Source organism: Excalfactoria chinensis, chromosome 25 (assembly GCF_039878825.1).
Source record: "Excalfactoria chinensis isolate bCotChi1 chromosome 25, bCotChi1.hap2, whole genome shotgun sequence".
NCBI classification, from domain to species: domain Eukaryota; kingdom Metazoa; phylum Chordata; class Aves; order Galliformes; family Phasianidae; genus Excalfactoria; species Excalfactoria chinensis.
Window position 1 is genome coordinate 3168531 of NC_092849.1, and position 22990 is coordinate 3191520.

The window sequence follows — 22990 nt, forward strand, 5'->3', positions numbered from 1 at the left end:
TTCCTTTGCACACGGCACGCAGAGGCTGAAGGCGGGGTGGCGGGAGCGGGGGGCGTGGCCGGCGGATCCCTCGGAGTGACGTGAAGCTAAACCAATAGAAAGAGCGGATCGCGCTGCGAGAGGCGGGGCAGAGAGGATAGACGGACAACTGAACCAATAGGAGGACTAATAGCTTTCCCGCCCATTCTCTCGCCCCGCCCAGCGTGTTGTTTGTTTGTGAGGAGGCTGAGGGGGGGGGCGGCAGTACGTGCGTCCCCTCAGCGCCGTGCGCGCCGCCTCCGTGAGGAGGGGCCGTGAGGTAAATTCCTACCAGGGGCGGGCGGATCGCCGCGAGTTTATAGGAGACACAGCACTACATCCGTGGGGATAAATGGGGGGGTAGAGCCCTCACTGTGGGGGGAGGTACCGGTGGGGAGGGGAGAGGCCCCACAAACCGGGTGGGGGGTGAGGGGAGAGCCCGGCCCGCAGCGCAGAGCTCCGTTCCTCCCGCAGGGCGCAGCTCCGGGAAGCAGCCGGCGGCAATGGGACACTGCGGGCCCCGAGCCGAGGGATTCCCGTGTAGAAGGAGCCACAGCTGCCCCAAAGGACGTGGATGAGGTACGGAGCGCTGAGGAGGAGAGCCCCGCAGCGCCTCGGTCCGTCCGGCACTGAACCCCTGTGCCCAGCAGGGGGCTGCGGACCCGCAGCTGCCCTTCAGGACGGTGAATGAGGTACAGAGTGCTGCCAATGAGCCTCCCAGTGCCAAAGCCCCCCCAGCACCAGCAGCCCCCGAGCTGCTGCCCCACACCTGCTTACAGCCCCCTCAGCTGCCCCGCAGGATGGTGGCCGAGGAGGAGCCCCCGCAATCCCCCCCTGCACTGAGCCCCTCAACGTGGTGTGAATGGGAGGCTGCAGCCCCACACCTGCCCCCCCAGCACGCAGCTGCCCACAGCCCGACAGCTGCCCCACAGGACACGGATGAGGTACAGAGCACTGAGAGGAGGGGAAGCCCCCTCGGTGCCCCCCAGCGTTGAGTCTGATTGCAAAGGGGGGCTGCGGCCCCACACCTGCCCCCAGCCCGCAGCTGCTGCCTGCAGCCCCACGGCTGTCCCATAGGACACGAATATGACCCATGGGACTCGGTATGCGGCACTGAGAAGGAGGGGAGCCCCCCCATCGCCTCAGTCCCCCCCAGCACCGAGCTGAGCCGCAGCCCCACACCTGCTGCCTGCTTACAGCCCCATAGCAGCCCCCCGGCCCGCAGCTGCCGCCTGCCTACAACCCCGCAGCTGTCCGCACGGCTCCGCACGGCTCCGCACAGCCCGCAGCGCAGCAGCCGGGGGGGGTTGAAGGGCCGTGCGGGTGGGAGCGGGGCTGGAGCGGGGCTCCGGCCTCGGGGTCACTTGAGGTCTCGGAGCCTCAGGGCTTCGTGCGGCGGCGGCTGAGGCGGGGCCGGCCGGCAGCTCGCAGTGCGCATGCGGCTGCCGCCCGTGTCCTTAGATGAGCCCGCGTGCCCGCGGGGAGCCGCAGACTGAATGCGGCCGAGCTACGGCGCATGCGTCACCGAGAGCGCGCACGTGCCCCGCAGCCCCTCGTATCTCTGCTTCCTTCCCCTCCCCCCACCCCACCCCCAATCCGATCCCTTCCCTCCCTCTTCCCGGCCCAGCTGTCCCCGCTCTGGGGGCCCACGATGGCGTGACCACGCTGCTTATCACCCACGTGCCGCAGCGATGAGCCCTTGAACCCCTCGGTGCCATGCAGCCCCCCCCAAAAACAAAGAACCCCCATAAAAGAGCGAGGCGAGGCGACCGTCTGGGTTTGGTTTTTTGTTTTGTTTTTTCTCTTTTTTTTTTCATTCATTTTTTTTTCTTTTTTTTCCCGCATACTTTTTTTTTTTTTTTATTATTATTATTATTTCTTTGTTACAAACATACAATTCTTTAAATATAGACTGTAAAACTCCATTTTGCAAAAATCTGCTACGGTAAGGAGTGCTCGCTAGCATGAGGAGTTCGTCACGTCGGGCGTTCATCTTTTGCTAGTGGTAAATCCAGGACCCGCCTTCGGCCAACGCCGCCGGCCGCTCCCCAAGCCGCCCTGCCGGCCGCATAGGAAGGGAATGAGAATCGGCCCCGCCGCCGTGGGAGTGGGGACGGGACGGGACCCCCCCGGGCAGCCCCGCGCTGGGCCGCGTAAAGTGCATGGTTTGCTTTTATTTTTTTTTCTCTTTCTTTCATTAAAAAAATAAGAGGAATAAAACTTTTCTTCTTTCGGCAAAGGTACTTTGGGGGGGGGATGGGGAGGGGGGGGGATTTCAACGACGTTTTGGTCTCTCGGCAGATATTGCAGGAGTCAGGACCGGCTCCAGGTTCTTCCTCCGCCATCTTGTCGGCCTCGCGCTGCTTCCAGGAGCCGCCCATGGCCTCCATCAGCCGCTGCTGAGCTCCAAGCTTCCCCCTGTGCTGCAGGACGGGGTGAGCGCCTTCCTACACAGCGGGCCTGGAATGTGCCACGCAGAGCCAACAGCACCACACCCAGCAACAGCTCGCTGCCGGGCACCGCCACAGCCCTGGGACTGAGAGGAGAGAGAGGAGGAAGAGGAGGGAAGAGGAAGGACAAGAAAGGATGAGGAAGGACAAGGAAGGAAGAGGAAGGACAAGGAAGGAAGAGGAAGGACAAGGAAGGAAGAGGAAGGACAAGGAAGGAAGAGGAAGGACAAGGAAGGAAGAGGAAGGACAAGGAAGGATGAGGAAGGACAAGAAAGGATGAGGAAGGACAAGAAAGGATGAGGAAGGACAAGAAAGGATGAGGAAGGACAAGAAAGGACAAGGAAGGAAGAGGAAGGACAAGGAAGGAAGAGGAAGGACAAGGAAGGAAGAGGAAGGAAGAGGAGGGAAGAGGAAGGAAGAGGAGGGAAGAGGAAGGAAGAGGTGGGAAGAGGAAGGAAGAGGAAGGACAAGGAAGGAAGAGGAAGGAAGAGGAGGGCCTGGCGGCAAACACACACATCCCAAAGCCGGAGCCGAGCTGCTCTTCCATTGGCACTGGATCTTCTCACCCTCCTCCTGGTCCTGTGGCAAATATCTGCTGAGAGGCGGCCGCCCCACGTACCATCAGCTCGCAGCACTGGCTTCACCGTTCTTTTTCATCTTCTTTTTTTTCCCATCTTCTACGTTCAAAGAGAAGCCTCGAGGGTTTTTCTTTGTCACCGACGAGAGAAGCTGCCCCTCATTGCAGAGCGGAGCGCCTGGGAACCGACGGGTCGCCCTCCGCCGGCACCGGCGACGATGGACCACTCAATACGAGGGGATCACTGCAGCAACTCCTGAGCCCGACACCCCGGGGGCGGCCGGCAGCACACGGGGGATAACGCAGCGTTTCCGTTTTCTCTTGGGAAGGAGCGGGGAAATGGAAGCAGTTTTGACTTTGACGGAGCCGTGGGGTTGGATTCTGGGGGTGATCCATGCGGGCGGCCGGCCCGGACGTCTCTATTTACACGGAGGTCTGGGGCGCTATACAAGATTTACATTCCCGTTTGTACAGCAGATGCTTTGATAGAGTCGCGCTCTCAAACCGTCCCTTCTGGGGTGACAGAAATCTGGAAGCTCCACAAACCCGGCGTTCCCCTTCCGGATTCAAAGCCTTTTGCCCGTCTCCTACAGAAATCCAAGCCATCGAAATGAAACCGAAAACAAAACAAAAACCAACCAAGCAAAACGACCACCTCATTATATAGATACACACACACACACGCTGGGCTGTGTGTATACAGACACAGAAGGAACCGCCGCCACGCGAGGCCCGGCTCTGCCCACCCCCAGCAGGAGGAGAGGAGGCGGCTCCCAGCACCACAGACCCCCACCACAACCCCCGTCCCCCCTTATGGGGTGCAGCCAGGCCTGGCTCAGCCCCTCCGTGTGGCCGCAGTGTCCTCCTTGCTGCTGTGAGATTCCTTGCCCCCGACGCGCTCTGCTCTTCTCAAGGCCCCGTGGAGCTGTGGGAGGTTCCTGTACATACATACATACATCGCGGCCGGCGCCGTGCGTGGTGCCGGGTGGGATGGATGTGCTGAGTGTTGTTTGGGGGGGTTATTTTTGGCCTATGTGATGTTTGTTTGCCTCTTTCCTTCAGAGTAAGAAAGTTCAGCCAGGGGAGGGGAAAAAAAAACAACAAAAACAACCCCAAAAAATAAAACGAGGAGAGGAAAAAGAAAAAACAACCCGAAAAAGAATATATATATTTATATATATATATATATAACCCTCTTCCAAAAGGAGGGGGAGCGCCCGCCTCGGCGCCAGAACCGCAGTGGGCTCCCAGCGGCTGAACAACAGGAAGGTCCATCAGCACCGAAGCGAGGGGACGCGGCGCCGCTGGGCGCGGATCCACACGGCCATACAGCAGGACGTCAACGGGGGCAGCTGCCACTACAGTACGGACAACGGGACGGGGGGACGGCGCCGCGGGGACGCACCGGGACAGCTGCTGATCCATGGGGAGATCTGATGATCCATGGGGAGATGTGCTGCTCCATGGCGAGATGTGCTGATCCATAGGATATCTGCTGATCCATGGGGATATCTGCTGATCCACGGGGAGATGTGCTGCTCCATGGCGAGATGTGCTGATCCATAGGATATCTGCTGCTCCATGGGGATATCTGCTGCTCCACGGGATATCCGCTGCTCCATGGGATATCCGCTGCTCTATGGGATATCCGCTGCTCTATGGGATATCTGCTGCTCCATGGGATATCCACTGCTCCATGGGATATCTGCTGCTCTATGGGATATCCATTGCTCCATGGGATATCCATTGCTCCATGGGGATATCCACTGCTCTATGGGATATCCACTGCTCTATGGGAGATCTGCTGCTCCATGGCGATATCTGCTGCTCCATGGGATATCTGCTGCTCCATGGGATATCTGCTGCTCCATGGGATATCCACTGCTCCATGGGATATCTGCTGCTCTATGGGATATCCATTGCTCCATGGGATATCCATTGCTCCATGGGGATATCCACTGCTCTATGGGATATCCACTGCTCTATGGGAGATCTGCTGCTCCATGGCGATATCTGCTGCTCCATGGGATATCTGCTGCTCCATGGGAGATCTGCTGCTCCTGCTGCCCCACGGAGGCCTTCGGAAAGAGAGTCCTTTGGAGAGTTAAAAACAGGCAAAAACGAGAGTCCTGGTTAAAAATTCCCTTTGGAGGGACGGCCCCGCTGGGCCCAACAATAAATAGGGAGCAGACGGGGCGGCCGGGACAGGGATGGAGACAATAAATTAAGGAGGCAGCTGAAATGAGGGTCGGCGTGTGCTGTGCTGGGAGATGGAGCCGTGATGATGGTGATGATGGTCCTGGGAGGTGTCACGTGTTACAGCTTTGGAATGGACGGCGGGGGATCCCGCTCAGTTCACAGACAGGAGAGCGACGTGGCTTCAAAACACACGGCTGTGCAGGGCAGCGCTGCTCTGAAATGGGGCGAAAAAAGACCATTTGAGAGTGAAAATCCATTTAATAAGACAGGAGAGAGCGCCGAGGGGACCCCGCTGCGCCCTATGGAGCCCAATGGAGGGCTGGAGCTGGGCTCAAAAAGGAGAGAAAAATGAAGAGGGGAAGGAGGGGAGAGCAAAAGAACCAGGAGCAAACCCAGCGCTAAGGGGGGAACCTGCAGCTCAACAGCCCAAAGGGGGAACAGGAGGAAGGAGAGGGCTGGGATTTCCTGCACTGAGCTCGTGTGCTTTGTGCTGCATTCAGCGCCGCAATGAGCCCCAGATAAAAGGGGGAGAAAAAAACAGCCCCAAAAAAAGGAAAAAAGCAGGAAAAAAACAAAGAGATCTGGAGCCGAAGGAGGAGCTGCCTGCCCTGCAGGGCACTGGGCTGCAGTCGGTGTGTGTCCCGTGAATGAACCTCCTGCACAACGGAGTCGGGGATCAGAAGAGACAACGGCCGTTGGTCCGGAGATGATGAACCCCCCGTGGCGCCTCTGGTGGCCGCGGGCTCCGGCGGGGACACCGGGCTGCTGGTGGGGCTGTGCCGGCACCGGAGAGGACGGCAGAGGAAGGAGGGGGGGGCCCGGCGGCCCTAAAGGAGCGCGGAGTCCTCGGCTGGGGGCGCTGCGGTCGGGCGCTCGTTCCGTGTGAGCTGCGGGGCCCCCTTCTCCCGGTCGCGGTCCGAGGAGGGGAAGGGGGGTCCGGGTTGGGGGGGATGGGGAGGTCGGGCCGGCGGGCGCTGCCGGGGTGGAGGTGGTTGGTGGTGCTGGTGGTGGGGGGGCGGGTGGGGATGGGGGGGGGGGGCTCAGTCGTCGTCCACGTCGTCGCCGTCCGAGTCGTCGCCGGCGCCGCTGCCGCTGCCCGGTCCGGGCGGCCCCGCGCGGCGGTCGTACAGCTTGTCCCGCTGGCGCTCCTGGATGTCGCGCATCTCGTCGGCGTAACGGCAGAAGGCGCCGCCGAACTTGGCCCAGGCTTTGTACGGGACGGTGATGGCGTTGCGGTAGGACGGCTTCACCTCGCTCACCCGCAGGAAGACGCCGTACTTATTGCAGCCCACGTCGAAGAAGAAGCGCTTGGAGTCCACGGTGATGGAGGTGCCCTCGGGCAGCTCCCCGTAGAGGCCCCCCCCGCCCGGCCCGCCGCCGCCGCCGCCGGGGCCGCCCAGCTCGTCGTCCTCCCCGCCGTAGTCGTCGATGAGCTTGGCCAGCGCGTCGCGGAACTCGATCAGGCCTTGCGCCGGCAGCGCGATGGTCTGCCCGCTCTGCAGCCCGGGGGGGCCGCCCGGGAAGCCGCCGGGGCCGCCGGGGCCGCGGTTGACGGTCTGCCGGATGCGCAGGAAGCGGCCGCGCTGGTTCTCCTTCAGGTCCAGGTAGTACTTGCGGTTCTCCCGCACCAGGAACTCGCTCTTCAGAGCGCGGCGCGGCCCCGACCCGCCCTCGTCGCCTCCGGGCCCCGCGGCCTGCGCCAGCTGCTCGGGGCTGGACGGGCCGAGCTGCGCGTAGTGCTCGATGAAGTCGCCCAGGTAGTCGCGGAACTCGGCGGCCACGGCCATGGACAGAGTCAGGCGGCTCTTGGAGCCCCCGGCGCCCACCTCGGCGATCTTCAGGAAGCGGCCCTTGGCGTTCTGCTTCACGTCCAGGTAGAAGCGCTTGTTCTGGATGTCCAGCCGCTTCGACGCCAGCTCCTGCGTCTCCTGCTCGGGGCCCGCCCCGGCGCCCGGCCCGCCGCCTCCTCCTCCTCCTCCGCCGCCGCCTCGCGGAGCCGCGAAGCCGCCTCCTCCGCCGCCCCCCCCGCTGCCGCTGCCGCTGCCGCCGCGCTCGCTGCCGCTGTCCCCGTCCGCCATCTTGTCCGCCCGCCCGCCCCGCGCCGGCCCTTCCGCGCGCGCCGCCCCGCTTCCGGCGCGCGGCCCCGCGCCCCGCCCCGCCCCTCTGCGACAAGGGGTGACGTCACCGCCGCACTCCGCGCCGCCGCGCGCGGCTCCCCCGCGGGGTCACGTGGTCGGGGACGGGCTCCGCCCGCCGCGTCCCCGCGCGCCCTCTGCGCTCCCCGCCAGGCCACGCCCCCTCAGGAAAACCACGCCCCCTCTGGCAGACCACGCCCCCTCGGGAGGCGCCGCCGCCGCGTAGCGCCCGCCCCCCCGCCGTCAATCACTCCCGTCCGCCTCTCCCATTGGCCGCGCTCGGCGGGGGCTCAGCGCCGCGGCGGGTGGGCTCGTGACGTCAAGGGTGGCCTTGACGTCATCAGTCCCTACGGCCCGAAGCGGAGAGGTCGGCTGAGGCCACCCACAAAGGCTGGGGGCAGAGCGGGTCCCATCTGGGTGCACCACCACCCATGGAGGGCTGCCCTATGGGCACAGAATGAGGGGGGACCCGGGAAGGGGGGGGCTCAGGAAGGAGGGGACGGGTCCCAACACACAAAAGGGAGGGTCCCAAGGCAGCCCCTGTCTGCACCCAGCTCTGAGGGCGGTGAGAAGGGGGCGGGATGGGAACCCAACGCAGCCCCATCCTGTGCCTGACCACCCTGCCCCCCCCACGGGGCGTTAACACCCCCAACCCAAAGTTAGCACCCATGGGGATGGTGCACCCCACCACCCCAATACCAGCACCCAGAGGGGTCAGCACAGCCTCCCCCCCCCCAACACACACAGCAGGCAGCGTTTCCACACTTGGTTCTTTTTATCTATAAGGTGGGGGGGGACACAGCAGAACAAGTGCTGCGGCGGCTCAGCTTTAGAAGGACCAGACGGCTGCTGGGGGGGGTCTCACAGCACAGGACCCCCCCATTGGGGTGTTATTGGGGCTCCCTCTGGGCTCTCAATGGGGCAGCTCGTGGGGGATGAGTTTGTAGTGGGAGCCGCAGGACGGGCAGCGCTGAGCTTCCCCTTTGTGCAGCCAGAACCAAATGACGCAGCTGTTGTCCTCTTCACCTGGGGAGAGAGCAGAGGGTGGGGGGGGGCATGGGGGGCAGATAAGGACAGATAAAGGCAGATGGGGGCAGATGGGGGGCAGATAAAGGCAGATGGGGGGAGATAAGGGCAGATGGGGGGCAGATAAGGGCAGATGGGGGGCAGATAAAAGCAGATGGGGGCAGATAAGGGCAGATGGGGGCAGATAAGGGCAGATGGGGGGCAGATAAAGGCAGATGGGGGGCAGATAAAGGCAGATGGAGCCACTCACAGACGCAGCCCACGATGCGTTTATCGGTGATGGAGGGCACGAGGTTGGGATCCTCCTTGGTGCCCGCGTAGCGCTTCGGCCGGAACATGCTGTAGGGATCCTAAGGGGGATGGAGGGGGGGAGGGGTGAGCGGGAGCCCCCCCCCCAACAACGGCCCCAACCCCCCCCCCATCCCCCCCTTGTTACTCACCAGGCCTTTATTCATCGCCTCCATCACTTTCCGCTCCAGCCCCGTCGCCTGCTCCTCATCCGTGGCGAGGTCGCCTACGGGACAGATCAGTCAGAGAGGAGGAGGCCCGGGCCGCCATTCAGCCCCGTCCCCCCCCCCCCTCCCGTCCTTACCGGGCGCTGCGAGGTTCCGGCTGGGCGCAGCCCGGGAGGTGGCGGCGGGCAGAAGCCGCAGCGCGGCGCCCACCCGCAGTAACCTTGAGGCCATGGCTGCGGCGGCGGCACTCGGCGCTTCCGGCGGAAGTAGAGAACCGGAAAGGGCGGAGCCTCAAGGGGACGGATGGGCGCGTGTTGCCCGGGGCAACCGGGGTGGGGCCCTTAGCAACGGGGGGGGGGTGGAGATACGGCCATAGCAACCGGGCCTGAAGCATCGCCCCGAGGGATCGGGCCGAGCTGCGCCCCCTGGGCCCATAACGCGGCTCTTCCATCCCCCGCTGCTCAGAGCGGCCGGAATGAGTCGCCTTCGTTAATATTGCAGTACAGATCGATGGCTGCGGGGGGGGGAGGGTTAATTACATGCAGGGGGGTAATTAGCGGCCATAGAGTGGGTTAATTACATGCAGGGGGGTAATTAGCGGCCATAGGGTGGGATGGAGCAAGGGTTGGGGTGTGAGGAGTGGGGAGGGGACATGGAGGGGGAGGAAAGATGGGGGAAATAGGGGGAAAATGGAGGAAAAGGAGCAAAAAAATGGTAGAGAAATGGAGAAAAGTGGGGGGAGAGAAAGGAAATGGGGGGAAAATGGGGGGAAAATGGGGTGAAGGTGGGAGAAAAGAGCAAATGTGGAAGAGATGGAAGGAGGGGAAATAGGAGAAATGGAGAGAGGTGGGAGAGAATGGGGGGAAAGGGGGAGGAATGGGAAGAGATGGGAAATATGGGGTATAAATGGGAAATATGGGGGTATAAATGGGAAATAGTGGGTATAAATGGAAGATATGGGGTGTAAATGGGAGATATGGGGGTATAAGTGGGAAATATGGGGTATAAGTGGGAAATATGGGGTATAAGTGGGAAATATGGAGTTATAAATGGGAAGTATGGTGTTATAAATGGGAAATATGGGGTATAAATGGGAAATATGAGGCTATAAATGGGAAATATGGGGCTATAAGTGGGAAATATGGGGCTATAAGTGGGAAATATGGGGCTATAAGTGGGAAATATGGGGCTATAAGTGGGAAATATGGGGGTATAAATGGAAATATGGGATTATAAATGGGAAATATGGGGTATAAGTGGGAAATATTGGGGTATAAATGGTGAATATTGGGGTATAAGTGGGAAATATTGGATATAAATGGGAAATATTGGATATAAATGGGAAATATTGGATATAAATGGGAAATATTGGGATATAAATGGGAAATATTGGATGTAAGTGGGAAACGTTGGGATATAAGTGAGAAAACGCTGGAGAGAAGGAGAAATATTGGGGAAGAAAAGAGCAAATAAAGGAGGAGAAGAGGAAAACGGGGGAGAAGAAAAGAGGATGTGGAAGCAAAAGGGAGAGTTGGAGAAGAAGAGAAGATGGAGGCAGCGATGTGGGTGCGTGCCAAGGGAGGAGGGCAATGGGGGGGTAAAGGGGGGGGGGCAGGGGCGGCCCCATATCCCCAATCAGCTGTGGCTGCCCCCGGTGCCCCCCGCCCGCCGCGGGCATGCAGGGCATGGAGCTGTGCGCCGTGGCCGTCGTCATCCTCCTCTTCATCGCCGTCCTGAAGCAGTTTGGCATCCTGGAGCCCATCTCTGTGGAAGGTAACCCCAGCTAAACCCCCCCATAACCCCCAACCCGCCCCTTGATGGCATGGGGGGTGTTTTATGGGGTGCCCACCCCACGCTGGTGTATTGGATGTGTGGATTTGGGGGGTTCTTTGGAAGCCCTGTGCTGGGATGCAGAGCTTTTGGGGTGTCCCTTTGTGCCGTGTCATAGCCCTCCTCTCCAACCCCACTGTGGGCTATTGGGGGGCTCTGAGCCCATCTGAGATGGCACAGAGTGGACCCCCAAACCCACCGGGACCCCCTGAGACCCCCCCCCAGGATGGGACCTCCAAGCCGCTTTTGGGGGGGGGTTGTCCACAGCATTTCTCCCCCCTCCCCATTCCCATCCCATCTTCCCCCATCCCCAAGTTCCTGCTCAGCACTGAGCTGCTCCGCAGGGGCTTCACGGGGCTGAAAACATTAATGGGGCCATCATTTATTAATTACCTTCCGGCAGCGGATGGACGGGGTGGGGGCGGCCGGAGGATGAGATGCGGGTGGGGATCTGGGCAGGGGCTGCTGGGGATGCTCCTTCCAGAACGCTTTGGGATCTGCTGGGATGAATGGAGATCCTTAGGGACGCTTTGGGATGCTCTGAGACTCTTCGGGATCCTCCACGACCATTCGGGATGCACCAGGATGCTCCGAGATGCTCTTGGGGATGCTCCGGGATGCTTGGGGTCAATATGGGATGCTCCGGGATGCTGCAGGATGCTTGGGGTCAATATGGGATGCTCCGGGATGCTGCAGGATGCTTGGGGTCAATATAGGATGCTCTGGGATGCTGCAGGATGCTTGGGGTCAATATAGGATGTGCCGGGATGATGCAGGATGCTTGGGGTCAATATAGGATGCTCTGGGATGCTGCAGGATGCTTGGGGTCAATATAGGATGCTCTGGGATGCTGCAGGACACTCGGGGATGCTCTAAGATGCTCCAGGATGCTCAGGGTTACATGGAGATGCTCTGGGATGCTTTGGGATGCTCCAGGTTGCTGCAGTATGGTTGGGGATGCTCTGAGATCCTCAGGGTTGCTCTGGGATGGGCAGGGATGCTGTAAGATGCTGCAGGGTGCTCCGGGATGCTGCATTATGGCTGTGGATGCTCTAAGATGCTTTGGGATGCCAAGGGAAGCTCCAGAATGTTTCATGCTGCCCGAGGATGCTCGGAGATGCTCAGGTTTGCTCCAGGATGGTGTTGCTGGAGCAGGCACAGTCCAGCAGCTCCCAGCAACCCCCCCAAGTGCAGACGGAGCCGTTTCCTCCCTCCCTCGGGTCACAAAACCCACATTGCTGGGTTCAGGTGCCCCTCAGCCCCCCCCTTTCTCCTCCTCCCCCCCCCCCACAGACAGCTGCGATGGCGACGTGGAGCTCTCGGCCGCGCGGCACCAACCCGAGGGGCTGGAAGAGCTGCAGGCGCACACCAAGTTCACCAAGAAGGAGCTGCAGTCCCTCTATCGTGGCTTCAAGAACGTGAGCACAGCGGGTCGGGACCCCCCTCCCTTCTTTAGGGGACACCCCCACTCTGGGGCTTCCCGTGGCCATCACTTTGTCCTCCTCCCCCCCCCCCCCCAGGACTGTCCCAGTGGCCACGTGGATGAGGAGACCTTCATGCTCATCTACGCGCAGTTCTTCCCGCAGGGAGGTGAGCTGGGGGGACATCAGCCCCCTAAAAAGCATCACCCCCCCCTAAAAAACCCACCAGCCCCATGAGGTGCTCCCTAACCCCCCCCCCCTCCCCCCAGATTCCAGTGCCTACGCTCACTTCTTGTTCAACGCCTTCGATGCGGATGGCAATGGGGCGCTCTGCTTTGAGGTGAGCACTGCTGGGGGGGGGGGTCACCCCAAACCCACCCCAAACCCACCCCAAACCCCAGCAGTCCGAATGCAGTCCAAGTGCTGCTGCAGGTCCAGGGGCTGCGGGATGCTGCGGCACGGCCGGGCAGCGCGTCCCGGGCCATTAAAAATAGATGGGATCCAGAATAGAAATAGGATCGATAGGAGAAGTGCCCGTGGTCAATAAGCCACACTGCAGTGCTCTGTGGGGTCCCTATAACGTGGGGGTTGCTCACCATCATGATCCTGTCCCTTCCACACAGGACTTTGTCACCGGGCTGTCTGTCCTGCTGCGGGGCACGGCGCAGGAGAAGCTGAACTGGGCCTTCAACCTGTACGACATCAATAAGGACGGCTGCATCACCAAGGAGGTGATGGGGGGACATGCAGAAAGGGAGGGGACACCCGTGGGTCAGAGTGGGGGGATGGTTTGGGGTGGGGGGGGAGGTTCTTCTTGTCAGCCCAGCTCTGTCTGCCCCCAGGAGATGCTGGAGATCATGAAATCCATCTATGATATGATGGGACGCTGCACCCTGCCTGCCCCGAGGGACAGCGCGCCCGCAGAGCACGTGGAGATGTTCTTCCAGGTGGGAACCCAGCACAACAGGGGGGTGGGATGGGGATGGGGATGGGATGAGTGTGGGATGGAGACGGGGTGGGAATGGGGATGGGGATGGGATGGAGATGGGGGTGTGGAGATGGAGATGGGGATGGACACAGGGATGGACATGGGGATGCGGAAGGAGATGGGGATGAAGATGGAAATGGGGATGAAGATGAGGATGAAGATGAGGATGGGGATGGAGATGGAGATGGGGATGATGAGGATGGAGATGGGGAGGAGGATGAAGATGGGGAGGAGGATGAAGATGGAGATGGGGATGAAGATGGAGATGGGGATGAAGATGGAGATGGGGATGAAGATGGAGATGGGGATGAAGATGGAGATGGGGATGAAGATGGAGATGGGGATGAAGATGGAGATGGGGATGAAGATGGAGATGGGGATGAAGATGGGGATGGAGATGAAGATGGGGATGGGGATGGAGATCCGGATGGGGTTGGGGATGAAGATGAGGATGGAGATGGGGTGGGAATGGCGATGGAGATGGGGATGGGATGGAGATGGGATGGAGATAAGATGGGGATGGGGATCCAGATGGGGTTGGGAATGAGGATGGAGATGCAGATGGGGATGGAGATAGGGATGAGAATGGGAATAGAGATGGGGATGGAGATGGAGATAAGATTGGGATGGGGATGGGGATGGGGATGGAGATAAGATTGGGATGGGGATGGAGATCCGGATGGGGTTGGGGATGGAGATGGGGATAGAGATGGGGATGGGGGTGGGATGGGGATGGAGATGGGGATGGTTCTGAGGACAGAGATGGTTCTGGGGATGGGGACGTCCCCGCTGATCTCTCCCCTTGCAGAAGATGGACAGGAACGGGGACGGCGTGGTGACCTACGAGGAGTTCCTGGAGACGTGCCAGCAGGTGACACCTCCAGCGCTGCCTTCAGGCTCCCCCCTCCCCCCCCCTCCCCAATACCTTGTCCCCAAAGAGACACCAACATGAGTCTGGGGACCCCTCTGTTGGTGCCCCCCCCCCTCCTCCCCCTATTGGCACCTGTGACGTGTCCCCCCGGCAGGATGCGGACATCATGAGCTCCATGCAGATCTTTGAGAACAGCATTTAGAGCAGGAACCCTTAACAACGAGGAGAAAAAAAAAAGCACAAAAATTGAGGAGAAACCCATAAGAATAAGGAGCGAAGCTTCCGAATGAGGAGATGCCCTGAAGAACGAGGCCGCCATCGCCAGCTCACACACCGGACCCCCCCCAAGGCGGTTCGTGGGCATTATGGGATGGATGGGGGCTGCCGTGGGGGGGTGTTGAGGAAGGGGACCCCCCCCCACATCCCTTCCATCGGCCCTGAGAATTGCATTGAATTGAATTGCATTGAATTGAATTGCATTGCATTGAATTGCATTGAATTGAATTGCTGTTCGGGTTTTTCCCCTAAATAAAGCACCCGGCGATGACGCCCGGATCCCGCAGCTCCGAATCGAGCCCTTTTGGGGCCGGGGAGGCGGCACCGGGGGGTGGCGGTGATGGAGGAGGAGCAGGAGCAGGCCCGGCCCTCCATGGCGGATGGCGGTTACCATGGCGACCAGGCGCCGCCATTACCGGACATGTGCAGGATGCTGAGCGCGCATGCGCACCTCTGCACACCGCCCTCTGCGCATGCTCATCTCCTCGCCCCGCCTTTCTGCGCATGCGCTTTCCCCCGCGCCACCGCCCCCGGCGCATCATGGCCGCCGCCGGCCGTTGCTGAGGCGTCTCCGTCACTTCTTCGTCCCCACATGGCGGGCGGCGATGGGCTCCCTGAGCAGCCGGCTGCTGAGGCGGCGGGGCGGCCCCTCGCTCGGCGACGGGGCGGCTGGGGAGGGGGGGGGGCGAGGAGGCAACGGGGGTGGAGGGGGGGGGCGGCGAGGAGGAAAGAGGAAGCGCGGAGGGGGAGAAGGGCCCGGTGACAGCGAGAGCGACAGCGACAGCGAGAGGGACGAGCGGATCCACAGCGCCCCCAGGAGGTCGGGGGGGGAAATGGGGGCGGCCGGGGGTGTGTTGAGGGACCCTGCGACGTGGTTGGGGGTTATGGGGCGGTTGGGTGCTAATGGGGCCCGTGTGAGGCCTGTGTGGGGGTCTGGGGTGTAATGGGGGGGGGCTGTGGTCTGTCAGGGGGGTCTGGGCCTGTTTGTGGTGATATGGGGTGGGGGGGGTGGGAATGCGGCCTGTGGAGGGGAACGTGGGGGGGTGTGAGGAGTGTTTAAGGGGATCCGGGGCAGTTTGAGGGGTCTGGGATGTGCTGGGGGGTCTGGGGTGTGTTTGAGGGGATCGAGGCCTGTTTGGGGAGGTCTGGGACGTGCTGGGGGGGCTTGAGGCCTCTTTGGTGGGGCCTGGGGTGTGTTTGAGGCCCATTGGGGGACATTGGGGCCATTGTGGGGAGGTTGGGGCTTATTTGGGTGAGGTTGGGGCGTTCTGTGGGTCTGGGGTGTGTTTGGGGGGCTCTGGGGACTGCTGGTAATGCGGGATTTCATTGGGAGCACCTGGAGGTAAAGGTGGGGAGGGGGAGATCCGAATGCTGTGGGGTGAAGGAGCTGTGTTTTGCCAGGGGATGGGGGTTTGTGTGAGCTCTGAAAGCAGCATCTCTGTCACCTCCTCCCATAGGAAGAAGCTGAAAAGCACCTCGGTGTACATTTATCAGACCCTGTTCCTGAACGGCGAGAACAGCGACATCAAAATCTGCGCCCTGGGAGAGGAATGGAACTTACACAAAGTCTACCTGCGCCAGGTGGGTGTTTGCATTGAGCCTGCGGGGGCCCGGCACACAACTCCAGCCTTACAGGGGGGCTGAAATCTTCCTCCTTTCACCTCCCGTCTCCCCACTGACGGCTGCCGGAGCAGGACGGAGCTCAGGGCTGAGGGGCTGCCCCGCTGTACAAACCCTTTATCTTTCTGATCTCTCAGGTAGACGGCAGTGGGTGATTGCATCCCACAGTGTGTGCACATCCACTGCTGGGGAGGAAAGTCATGGCTCGTAGCAGAGCAGCGCGTTTCGCTCCGCTCGGACGGAAACCTTTCACCCTCTAGTTTAAAATACCTTAATTCTAAAGGTATATTTCCATCGGTGCTGTCTGTGTTTGTGTCCTTGCTGTGAGGCTGTGACCTCATTTCGATGTCTTGCATGCCGGTTTTTTTCCCTCTCACCCCCAAAGTGATGTTCCCTGACGCCCGCAGGATTTGCTGCCCATTGGTATCGTTAAGGACGTGGCTCCTGGACTAATTATACCCCCCAACATCGATGTGGTTGGGAGGAAAACAGCTGACGTGGCTCTTCTGGCCCTTTTGGGCTCCTGGCTTTGATTGCAGACAAACGTTTTCAGACACAAACTGACCACTCGGGGCCTTTCTCAGCACACCGGGATGCCTTGCCTTGCTTTTTGATCTGTGTGATGGGAAACGTTAACGACCTTCAGCTCCGAGCGCCGTTTCCAACTCCAGCTCCTTCTCTCTCCTCTGTCCCCCTGCAGTCCGGATACTTCTCCAGCATGTTCAGCGGCTCCTGGAAGGAATCCTGCATGGACACCATCGAGCTGGAGATCCCCGACCAGAATATTGACATAGAGGGTGAGTGGAGCCCGCTGTGCTTCCATTGAGAGCCCCTATCGGCTCCAGGCTGAGCGCTGCGCTGCTGTTCCCCTCCCAGCCCTGCAGGTGGCCTTTGGCTCGCTGTACCGGGACGATGTGCTGATAAAGCCCGGCCGAGTGGTTGCGCTCCTGGCGGCCGCCTGCATGTTGCAGCTGGTGAGTAGCAGGAAGGGGCCTTCCCTGCAGGGAGGAAAGCGAAGCAGCAAAGCAAAGCAGCAAAGCAAAGCAGCAAAGCAAAGCAGCAAAGCAAAGCAACAAAGCAGGGCGCTGCGGTTGCGTTGGAAAACACTTTGGCTGAGCTGTGGTTCAGCTCTCAGTTGTGTTTGGAGGAGGTGCTGAGCAGCTCGTTGTCTGCCCTGCTACTGCTCGTTGGCGTTGGGTGGTGGAGCTCCTGTTGGCTGTTTGCTGTTGGCATGGCAGAGCTCGCTGTGGCGCTGGGTGTGACAATGAGCTGTGCCATATCTCCCTGCTTGGAATGTGAAACTCAGAGCTTCTGCTTGGCTTTTCCCCCTCCCCTTTCACTGCAGGACGGCCTGATCCTGCAGTGTGGGGAAACGATGAAGGAAACCATCAGTGCCAAAACAGTGTGCAGTTATTACAACTCAGCGGGGACGTACGGCTTGGATTCAGTAAAGAAAAGGTGAGACAACGTCCTGCAGGCCGCTTCCTGCACGGCTCCGCCATCCTAATTAGCAGCAATGCTAATTAGCTCGTTCCTGATCGCTTCAAGCCTCGAGCTCTGTGCTCACTGCACAGGCTGCTGCTGACATCCACAGGGGAACAGGAAGGCACTGACTGCTTGCTTTTAACCCAGGTGCCTCGAGTGGCTCCTGAACAACCTGATGACTCACCAGAGCGTTGAACTCTTTAAAGAACTCAGGTATTCGGCCTCCAGTGATTTTCCAGCCACGTTTGGTGCTTTTCTGGTGGTGGCTGTTGGTGGGTTGTGCAGATTTCTGTCTCTTCTTTCTCTCCCTGAACTCCTGTCCTTGTTCCTTTCCTTTCAGCATAAACCTCATGAAGCAGCTGATCAGCTCCTCTAACCTCTTTGTGATGCAAGTGGAGATGGATCTGTACACTGCTCTCAAGAAGGTACTCGGCACAGGGCCTGGCTGGGGCTCCTGAGGGGCTGCTGTGCAAAGCAGCGAGTCTGAGCTTTGAGTTTGGAGACGTGGCTTTAATGATGGAGAAATAACCTGCCGGGCTGACCAGGGTCTGCTTGTTTTACCCAGTGGATGTTCCTGCAGCTGGTGCCTTCCTGGAACGGGCCTTTGAAACAGCTCTTAGCACAAGCTGATGCCTGGTTTGCTGAGCGGAGGAGAGGTAGGGATGAAGGATGTAGCCTTGTCGTCATCTCCGGGCTTCCTTGTGTTTTCTGGGGGTGGTTGGGTTGGAATGGAGCTGAGGTGATAGAACCTTGGGATGGTTGGGTTGGAATGGAGCTGAGATCATAGAGCCATGAGATAGTTGGGATGGAATGGAGCTGAGATGATAGAACTATGGGATGGTTGGGTTGGAATGGAGTTGAGATCATAGAACCTTGGGATGGTTGGGTTGGAATGGAGTTGAGATCATAGAACCATGGGATGGTTGGGAGACCATAGAGCCATGGGATAGTTGGGTTGGAATGGAGCTGAGATCATAGAGCCATGGGATGGTTGGGTTGAATTGGAGCTGAGATAGAACCATTGGATGGTTGATTGGAAGGAGCTTCTGCTGAAGGGATTTGGACATCCATGTCATCATGACACCATAACCCCCCCCCCAAGAGTGTTGACCAAAAAGCTCCACCAGGCTCTACCAAACCCTTAAGAAACACCATAGTGACGTGTGTTGTGCTGCCCTGCAGAGCTGGAGGGTGATGCTGCATTCCTGGACACAGAGCAAGGCTCTGCTTTCCGGCCCGTGTTTGCACACCTGCGCCTGCAGTACATCATCAGTGACCTGGCGTCCGCACGCATCGTGGAGAGGGATGCTCTGATCCCCCCAGGTGAGGCTGGGAGCTCAGCTGCTTCTCTTTGCACTTTGCCTTCCTTGGGTGACGTGCTGCTGTTGGTCCTGCTGCCCAGAGGCTGGGACTCTCTTATCTCTTAGGGCCGTTAACGTTATCGTTATGCAACGATAAAAAGGGATAAGGAGTGATAAAAAAACACCCCGTTCTGTTCTCATCTGGCTGCTGAGGGCTGGGCTCACGGGGCACCTGCTGCCTTTGTTTGGAGGCTGAAAGCCTGGAAGCCATTTACCAAGTGCAGATCTCACCTGAAAACATCCCTCTGTTATCATGGCACGTCCTCTCACTCCTCCCTGTGCTCCTCTGGTCTCTCACCTTGAGTTTAATAGCTCTTGGACAGGTGGTCATCTGTGTGTCCACAGCAAACCTGCACCCCAATGGCACCTGTTTAAGGGTGATGCAGGGGCCAGGCATCACAAAAAGACTGGATTTCACTGATCATTTTTGTGTCCCTGTTTGTGCCCTGGGGCTGCTCTTTGTGTCCCTGTTTGTACCCAGGTGCTGCTGTGGGCTCCCACCATCCCCACTCACAGATGATGGCTCCTGCCCCATTGCTGAGCCGGTTGTTGCACTCCATGTGTGTGCTGAGCAGGGTGGGAGCAGCAGGTGGAGGCAGAGCACCGTGAGCAAAGCACACACAGCTCTGCTCTGCCAGCCAGACCTGACCCACAGCAACACAGCAAACAGCCCTTGCAAAACAAACCGTGTCGTGCAGCACAGCCTGGGGGCAGCTCAGCCTGTGCAGCACAGGGCGAGCAGTTCTGGGGTCGTTCCCATCCTCCTTGTGACTTTGAAACCCATTTCCTCGTGGTGCAAAAAGAGCCCACGGTTCTGGCTCGGCTCCCAGCACAGCAGGGCTGTGTTTGTTTGCTTTCTCACAGCCAAACGGCCCCTCCGCCGCGCTCCTCTGCTTTGTAGTTTGCAATGGGAGAGGCAGCAGGGGGGGGGTTGTGGGGCGTGCGGTCATCTGCTGCTTCCTGCTGCTTCCTGCACTGCTGGGCGTGCATTGCAAAACCCAAATGCTGAGCTGGGGGGAAGGAGGAGCAGCCCTGCGTGCTGAGCTGGAGGCCTTGCTGTCTGCCCTTATCTCTTTGCAGCCAGGGGAGGTGTTCAGATCAGCAAATTCCATGCAGAAAGAGGTGTGAATGAACCCTGCTTTGCTTCCCTCCTTTCCCTTGTATGCATTCATCCCACTCCTCCCTGCTGCCTGCAGGAGCCCTTCTGGCATTCCTCCATCCACTGGGCACAGTGTGCTCCGGGCCGTGGCCTTGCTGCAATCAGCCGTGGGGAGCTCCCACACCCCGTGCTTTATCTCTTCTGAACCTCTTCGGGTCAACACAACCTCACTGCTGCCCTCGGGCCGTGCTCAGTCCCAGCTGTTCTTCTTTCTTTGCAGAGTGGCTGCTCTCGGTGTACAAACAGCAGTGGTTTGCAATGCTGCGAGTGGAGCAGGACAACGACACCGGGTGGGTACAAACAGTGCAGGGTTTGCTCGGCTTCTTTCTCACTCTGATATAAACCACACAGTGTGTTTCTGGGTGCATGGGGGGGACCTTGTGCCCACCTGGGGTCCAGCACAGCCCCTTGGGTTCCATCACACAGACACCAACCTGTGCCTGTTAGCACCCAATGGCAGCCAGCTGGGAGCTTTGCTGGGCAGTGCTGGCCTGTTGGCTCAGCCCCTTCACCACATTGCAACAGTTGGACCCCAAAATAACCCTCATCTGGAGAGGTTCTGGGGGCGCCCTTGGATGGAGGGGGGGGGTCAGGGACTGGCTCCCCACACGGGCAGCACTGGGAGCCCCCACCCACCCAACCCAGCACTGGGAGCCCCCACCCATCCCACCCAGCACTGTGCTGCTGTTGTGATTGCTCACAGACCCCAAGAAATCAACAAGGAGGAGCTGGAGAGCAGCAGCATGAGGTGCGGGCGGAAGCTGGCGCAGGACGGCGATGTAAGTGTGCTCCAAACGTGGGGCAGAGGTGGGAGAGCTGCGAGGAATGGGGCTGAGCCCCACGGCTGGGCCTGCCCTGTGGGGGTGCTCCATGGGGGTGCTCCATGGGGGTGCTCCATGGCTGTTCCCTGCAGTATTGCTGGCGTTGGACCGGCTTCAACTTCGGCTTCGACCTGCTGATCACTTACACCAATCGTTACATCATCTTCAAGCGGAACACGCTCAACCAGCCCTGCAGCGGCTCCGTCAGCCTGCAGCCCCGGCGCAGCATCGCCTTCAGGTACCTCCCCATCACTGAGCTCAATGAGCCTCCCCCCCGTGCTGGGAGAAGCCCTTGGTGCTGGTGGAGCAGAAGCTGAGCCCTTCCCTGTGTTGCATCCCCAGGTTACGCCTCGCTTCCTTTGACAGCAGCGGGAAAATCATCTGCAGCAGAACCACGGGCTATCAGATCCTGGCCCTGGAGAAGGACCAGGTATGTTGGGCTGCTGTGCATTCAGTGCTGCTGCAGAGCACCGTGCACAGGGACAGCTGGGGTGGGTGCTGGGGTGGGTGCTGGGGGTGGGTGCTGGGGGGCCCTGCCGTGCTGCTCCTTCCCCCAGCACTGGTTATGGCCCTGGGCAGAGCTGGGGTCCCATACGGCCTCTGTGCTGTTGGAAACTCGGGGTTAGCTGGGGCTGGGATGCTCGATGGGTGCTCTGGGGGCAAAGGGAACACGGCATGCAGAGCTCAGCTCTGTGTGCCGCCCCAGGAGCAGGTGGTGATGAACCTGGACAGCAGGCTGCTCGTCTTCCCCCTCTACATCTGCTGCAACTTCCTCTACACGGCAACGGAGAAGAGGACGGGCAGCACGGCGGGACCAGAGGGTACGGATCAGCATTGAGGACATGGATCAGCATTGAGATGGATCAGCACTGAGATGGATCAGCATTGAGATGGATCAGCATTGAGGGGATCAATCAGCATTGAGGACATGGATCAGCATTGAGGGGATGGATCAGCATTGAAGCTATGGATTGGTATTGAAGCTATGGATTGGCATTGAGGACATGGATCAGCATTGAGATGGATCAACACTGAGGAGATGGATCAGCATTGAGGACATGGATCAGCATTGAGGACATGGATCAGCATTAAGGACATGGATCAGAGCCGCCCTGCAGCAGCTCCCAGCTCCGCCATGGGGGGGTCCCGTCCCGCTTCCCACTCAGGACCGCTGTGACCACCGAGTGCCTTTTGGGCCGGGCGCCTTCATCCCTTTGCTGGCTTTATTTCTCACCTTCTTTTGGCCTTGTTGGGTATTTTTACAACCCGAATTTCTTTTGCGTTCCGGGATGAAACGCTGCCCTTTCAAAGGGGCTTTTTTTAATGTCCAAAAACAAACAAACAACCCCAAAACTCTCAAAGCTTTGGAGCTGCTGATGCGGATGGGAGCGCGGGGGGAGGCTGCACGGCACCCATGGGTGGGGGTGGGAGGATCCCTGCGTGTCCCACCCCCCATTTCAACCCAGCCCAGGAAACGAAGCTCAGTTGGTTCCACGTTTATTAATGGGGAGCCGAGGAGTAAAACAGCAGCACGGCACCGAGAGGGAAACCGGTCCGCAAAGTACAAAAATAAGGAAGCCTTTCCAGCTCTCTATCCCAGCTCCAAATAAATTAAGTGTAAACACGAGAGGAGAACAGCAGGCGCAGCTCCGCTGCTCGCAGCCCCACCGTCTTTGGCTTGGATCAGAATCGCCCCCGGGGGGGGGGGGGTAAAATGGGGAGGGGGTGGGAGCCGGGCTGAGCTCCGAGTGCCCCCCACCCCCCCCCTTTATCCCACCCCATCCGGCTTTCCCTTCATATCGACAGCTGCGACTTCAGCTTCCCTTCTTCATTTCGACCCCCGACACACAGGAGTCCCCTGAGACCCCTGAGCTCCGTCCGGCAGCGCAGCTCTGCCCCACAGCGCGCTGGGGGGGCTGAGCCGCATCCCCCCCCCCCACCCCAACCCCTCCCCCTCCATTTATCCCTTATGGGGACCACTAAGTGCCCCCAACCCGCCCCTCAATGCCGGGTTTTCCAGCCTGACCCCAAAGAAACGTTAAATTAAGGGGAATAAAAACAACCAAGAGAAAGGAAGGTTCGATGCCACCGCTAAAGGACACGGCCGGGTGACCGGGATCGGGTGGGCCATGCAATGAATGGGACCCCCACCCACTGACCGACCCACTGTGCGGGTGATGCAGCCCCCATGGGGTGGGCGGGGGGGGGTAAAGAGCATGTGTGTGTGTGTGTGTGTGTGTCTGTATGTCTGTGTCTGTGCACGGAGGGATGGAGGGGGAAGGAATTGTCCGTGGGGCG

General features: G+C 59.8%; 4 protein-coding genes and 1 long non-coding RNA gene across 6 annotated transcripts; 3 read left to right on the forward strand and 2 right to left on the reverse strand.

The window, feature by feature from the left end:
* Positions 1–208: 208 nt before the first annotated feature.
* LOC140262743 (uncharacterized) lies at positions 209–2623 on the forward strand. Its single transcript, XR_011905861.1, has 3 exons — positions 209–298; positions 493–597; positions 1930–2623. It is a non-coding gene; the product is annotated as an uncharacterized lncRNA (long non-coding RNA).
* A 3538-nt stretch (positions 2624–6161) lies between these two features.
* On the reverse strand, positions 6162–7357 carry PURB (purine rich element binding protein B). The gene has a single exon (XM_072357148.1). The coding sequence runs from the start codon at positions 7320–7322 to the stop codon at positions 6285–6287; it is 1038 nt and encodes a 345-aa protein (XP_072213249.1). The 5' UTR covers positions 7323–7357; the 3' UTR covers positions 6162–6284.
* Positions 7358–8138: 781 nt separating this feature from the next.
* Positions 8139–9157, reverse strand: COX5B (cytochrome c oxidase subunit 5B). The gene is made up of 4 exons (XM_072357132.1): positions 8998–9157; positions 8846–8919; positions 8656–8755; positions 8139–8405 (listed from the first exon to the last, which is right to left on the reverse strand). Exons 1-4 carry the CDS (start codon positions 9089–9091, stop codon positions 8293–8295), a joined length of 381 nt encoding a protein of 126 aa, XP_072213233.1. The 5' UTR covers positions 9092–9157; the 3' UTR covers positions 8139–8292.
* Positions 9158–10149: 992 nt separating this feature from the next.
* KCNIP3 (potassium voltage-gated channel interacting protein 3) lies at positions 10150–14531 on the forward strand. Of its 2 annotated transcripts, none has more exons than XM_072357150.1 (8): positions 10150–10633; positions 11984–12108; positions 12211–12280; positions 12381–12451; positions 12735–12842; positions 12954–13058; positions 13908–13970; positions 14125–14531. In XM_072357150.1, exons 1-8 carry the CDS (start codon positions 10537–10539, stop codon positions 14170–14172), a joined length of 687 nt encoding a protein of 228 aa, XP_072213251.1. In that variant the 5' UTR covers positions 10150–10536; the 3' UTR covers positions 14173–14531. The 2 variants fall into 2 exon arrangements, with proteins under 2 accessions (XP_072213251.1, XP_072213250.1); XM_072357149.1 differs by lacking the exon at positions 10150–10633 and adding an exon at positions 11452–11815 and having other exon boundaries at positions 14125–14308.
* A 238-nt stretch (positions 14532–14769) lies between these two features.
* GMCL1 (germ cell-less 1, spermatogenesis associated) lies at positions 14770–21548 on the forward strand. Its single transcript, XM_072357243.1, has 14 exons — positions 14770–15066; positions 15704–15827; positions 16567–16663; positions 16743–16840; positions 17212–17324; positions 17499–17564; positions 17692–17776; positions 17917–18007; positions 18534–18674; positions 20092–20161; positions 20575–20650; positions 20785–20930; positions 21035–21122; positions 21399–21548. The coding sequence occupies exons 1-14, from the start codon at positions 14852–14854 to the stop codon at positions 21528–21530; spliced, it is 1542 nt and encodes a 513-aa protein (XP_072213344.1). The 5' UTR covers positions 14770–14851; the 3' UTR covers positions 21531–21548.
* Positions 21549–22990: the final 1442 nt, after the last annotated feature.

What these genes read in the sequence shown, in the direction of transcription:
- PURB (XM_072357148.1), bottom strand. Translation starts at nt 7,322, where the DNA reads ATGGCGGACGGGGACAGCGGCAGCGAGCGCGGCGGCAGCGGCAGCGGC.
- COX5B (XM_072357132.1), bottom strand. Translation starts at nt 9,091, where the DNA reads ATGGCCTCAAGGTTACTGCGGGTGGGCGCCGCGCTGCGGCTTCTGCCC. An exon ending in CCGGAACCTCGCAGCGCCCG is followed by an intron (nt 8,920 to 8,997) that starts GTAAGGACGGGA and finishes TCTGTCCCGTAG; the next exon opens with GCGACCTCGCCACGGATGAG. An exon ending in AGGCGATGAATAAAGGCCTG is followed by an intron (nt 8,756 to 8,845) that starts GTGAGTAACAAG and finishes CATCCCCCTTAG; the next exon opens with GATCCCTACAGCATGTTCCG.
- KCNIP3 (XM_072357149.1), top strand. Translation starts at nt 11,578, where the DNA reads ATGCTCAGGGTTACATGGAGATGCTCTGGGATGCTTTGGGATGCTCCA. An exon ending in GGATGCTCGGAGATGCTCAG is followed by an intron (nt 11,816 to 11,983) that starts GTTTGCTCCAGG and finishes CCCCCCCCACAG; the next exon opens with ACAGCTGCGATGGCGACGTG. An exon ending in TCTATCGTGGCTTCAAGAAC is followed by an intron (nt 12,109 to 12,210) that starts GTGAGCACAGCG and finishes CCCCCCCCCCAG; the next exon opens with GACTGTCCCAGTGGCCACGT.
- GMCL1 (XM_072357243.1), top strand. Translation starts at nt 14,852, where the DNA reads ATGGGCTCCCTGAGCAGCCGGCTGCTGAGGCGGCGGGGCGGCCCCTCG. An exon ending in CCGCCTGCATGTTGCAGCTG is followed by an intron (nt 16,841 to 17,211) that starts GTGAGTAGCAGG and finishes CTTTCACTGCAG; the next exon opens with GACGGCCTGATCCTGCAGTG. An exon ending in GAACTCTTTAAAGAACTCAG is followed by an intron (nt 17,565 to 17,691) that starts GTATTCGGCCTC and finishes CTTTCCTTTCAG; the next exon opens with CATAAACCTCATGAAGCAGC.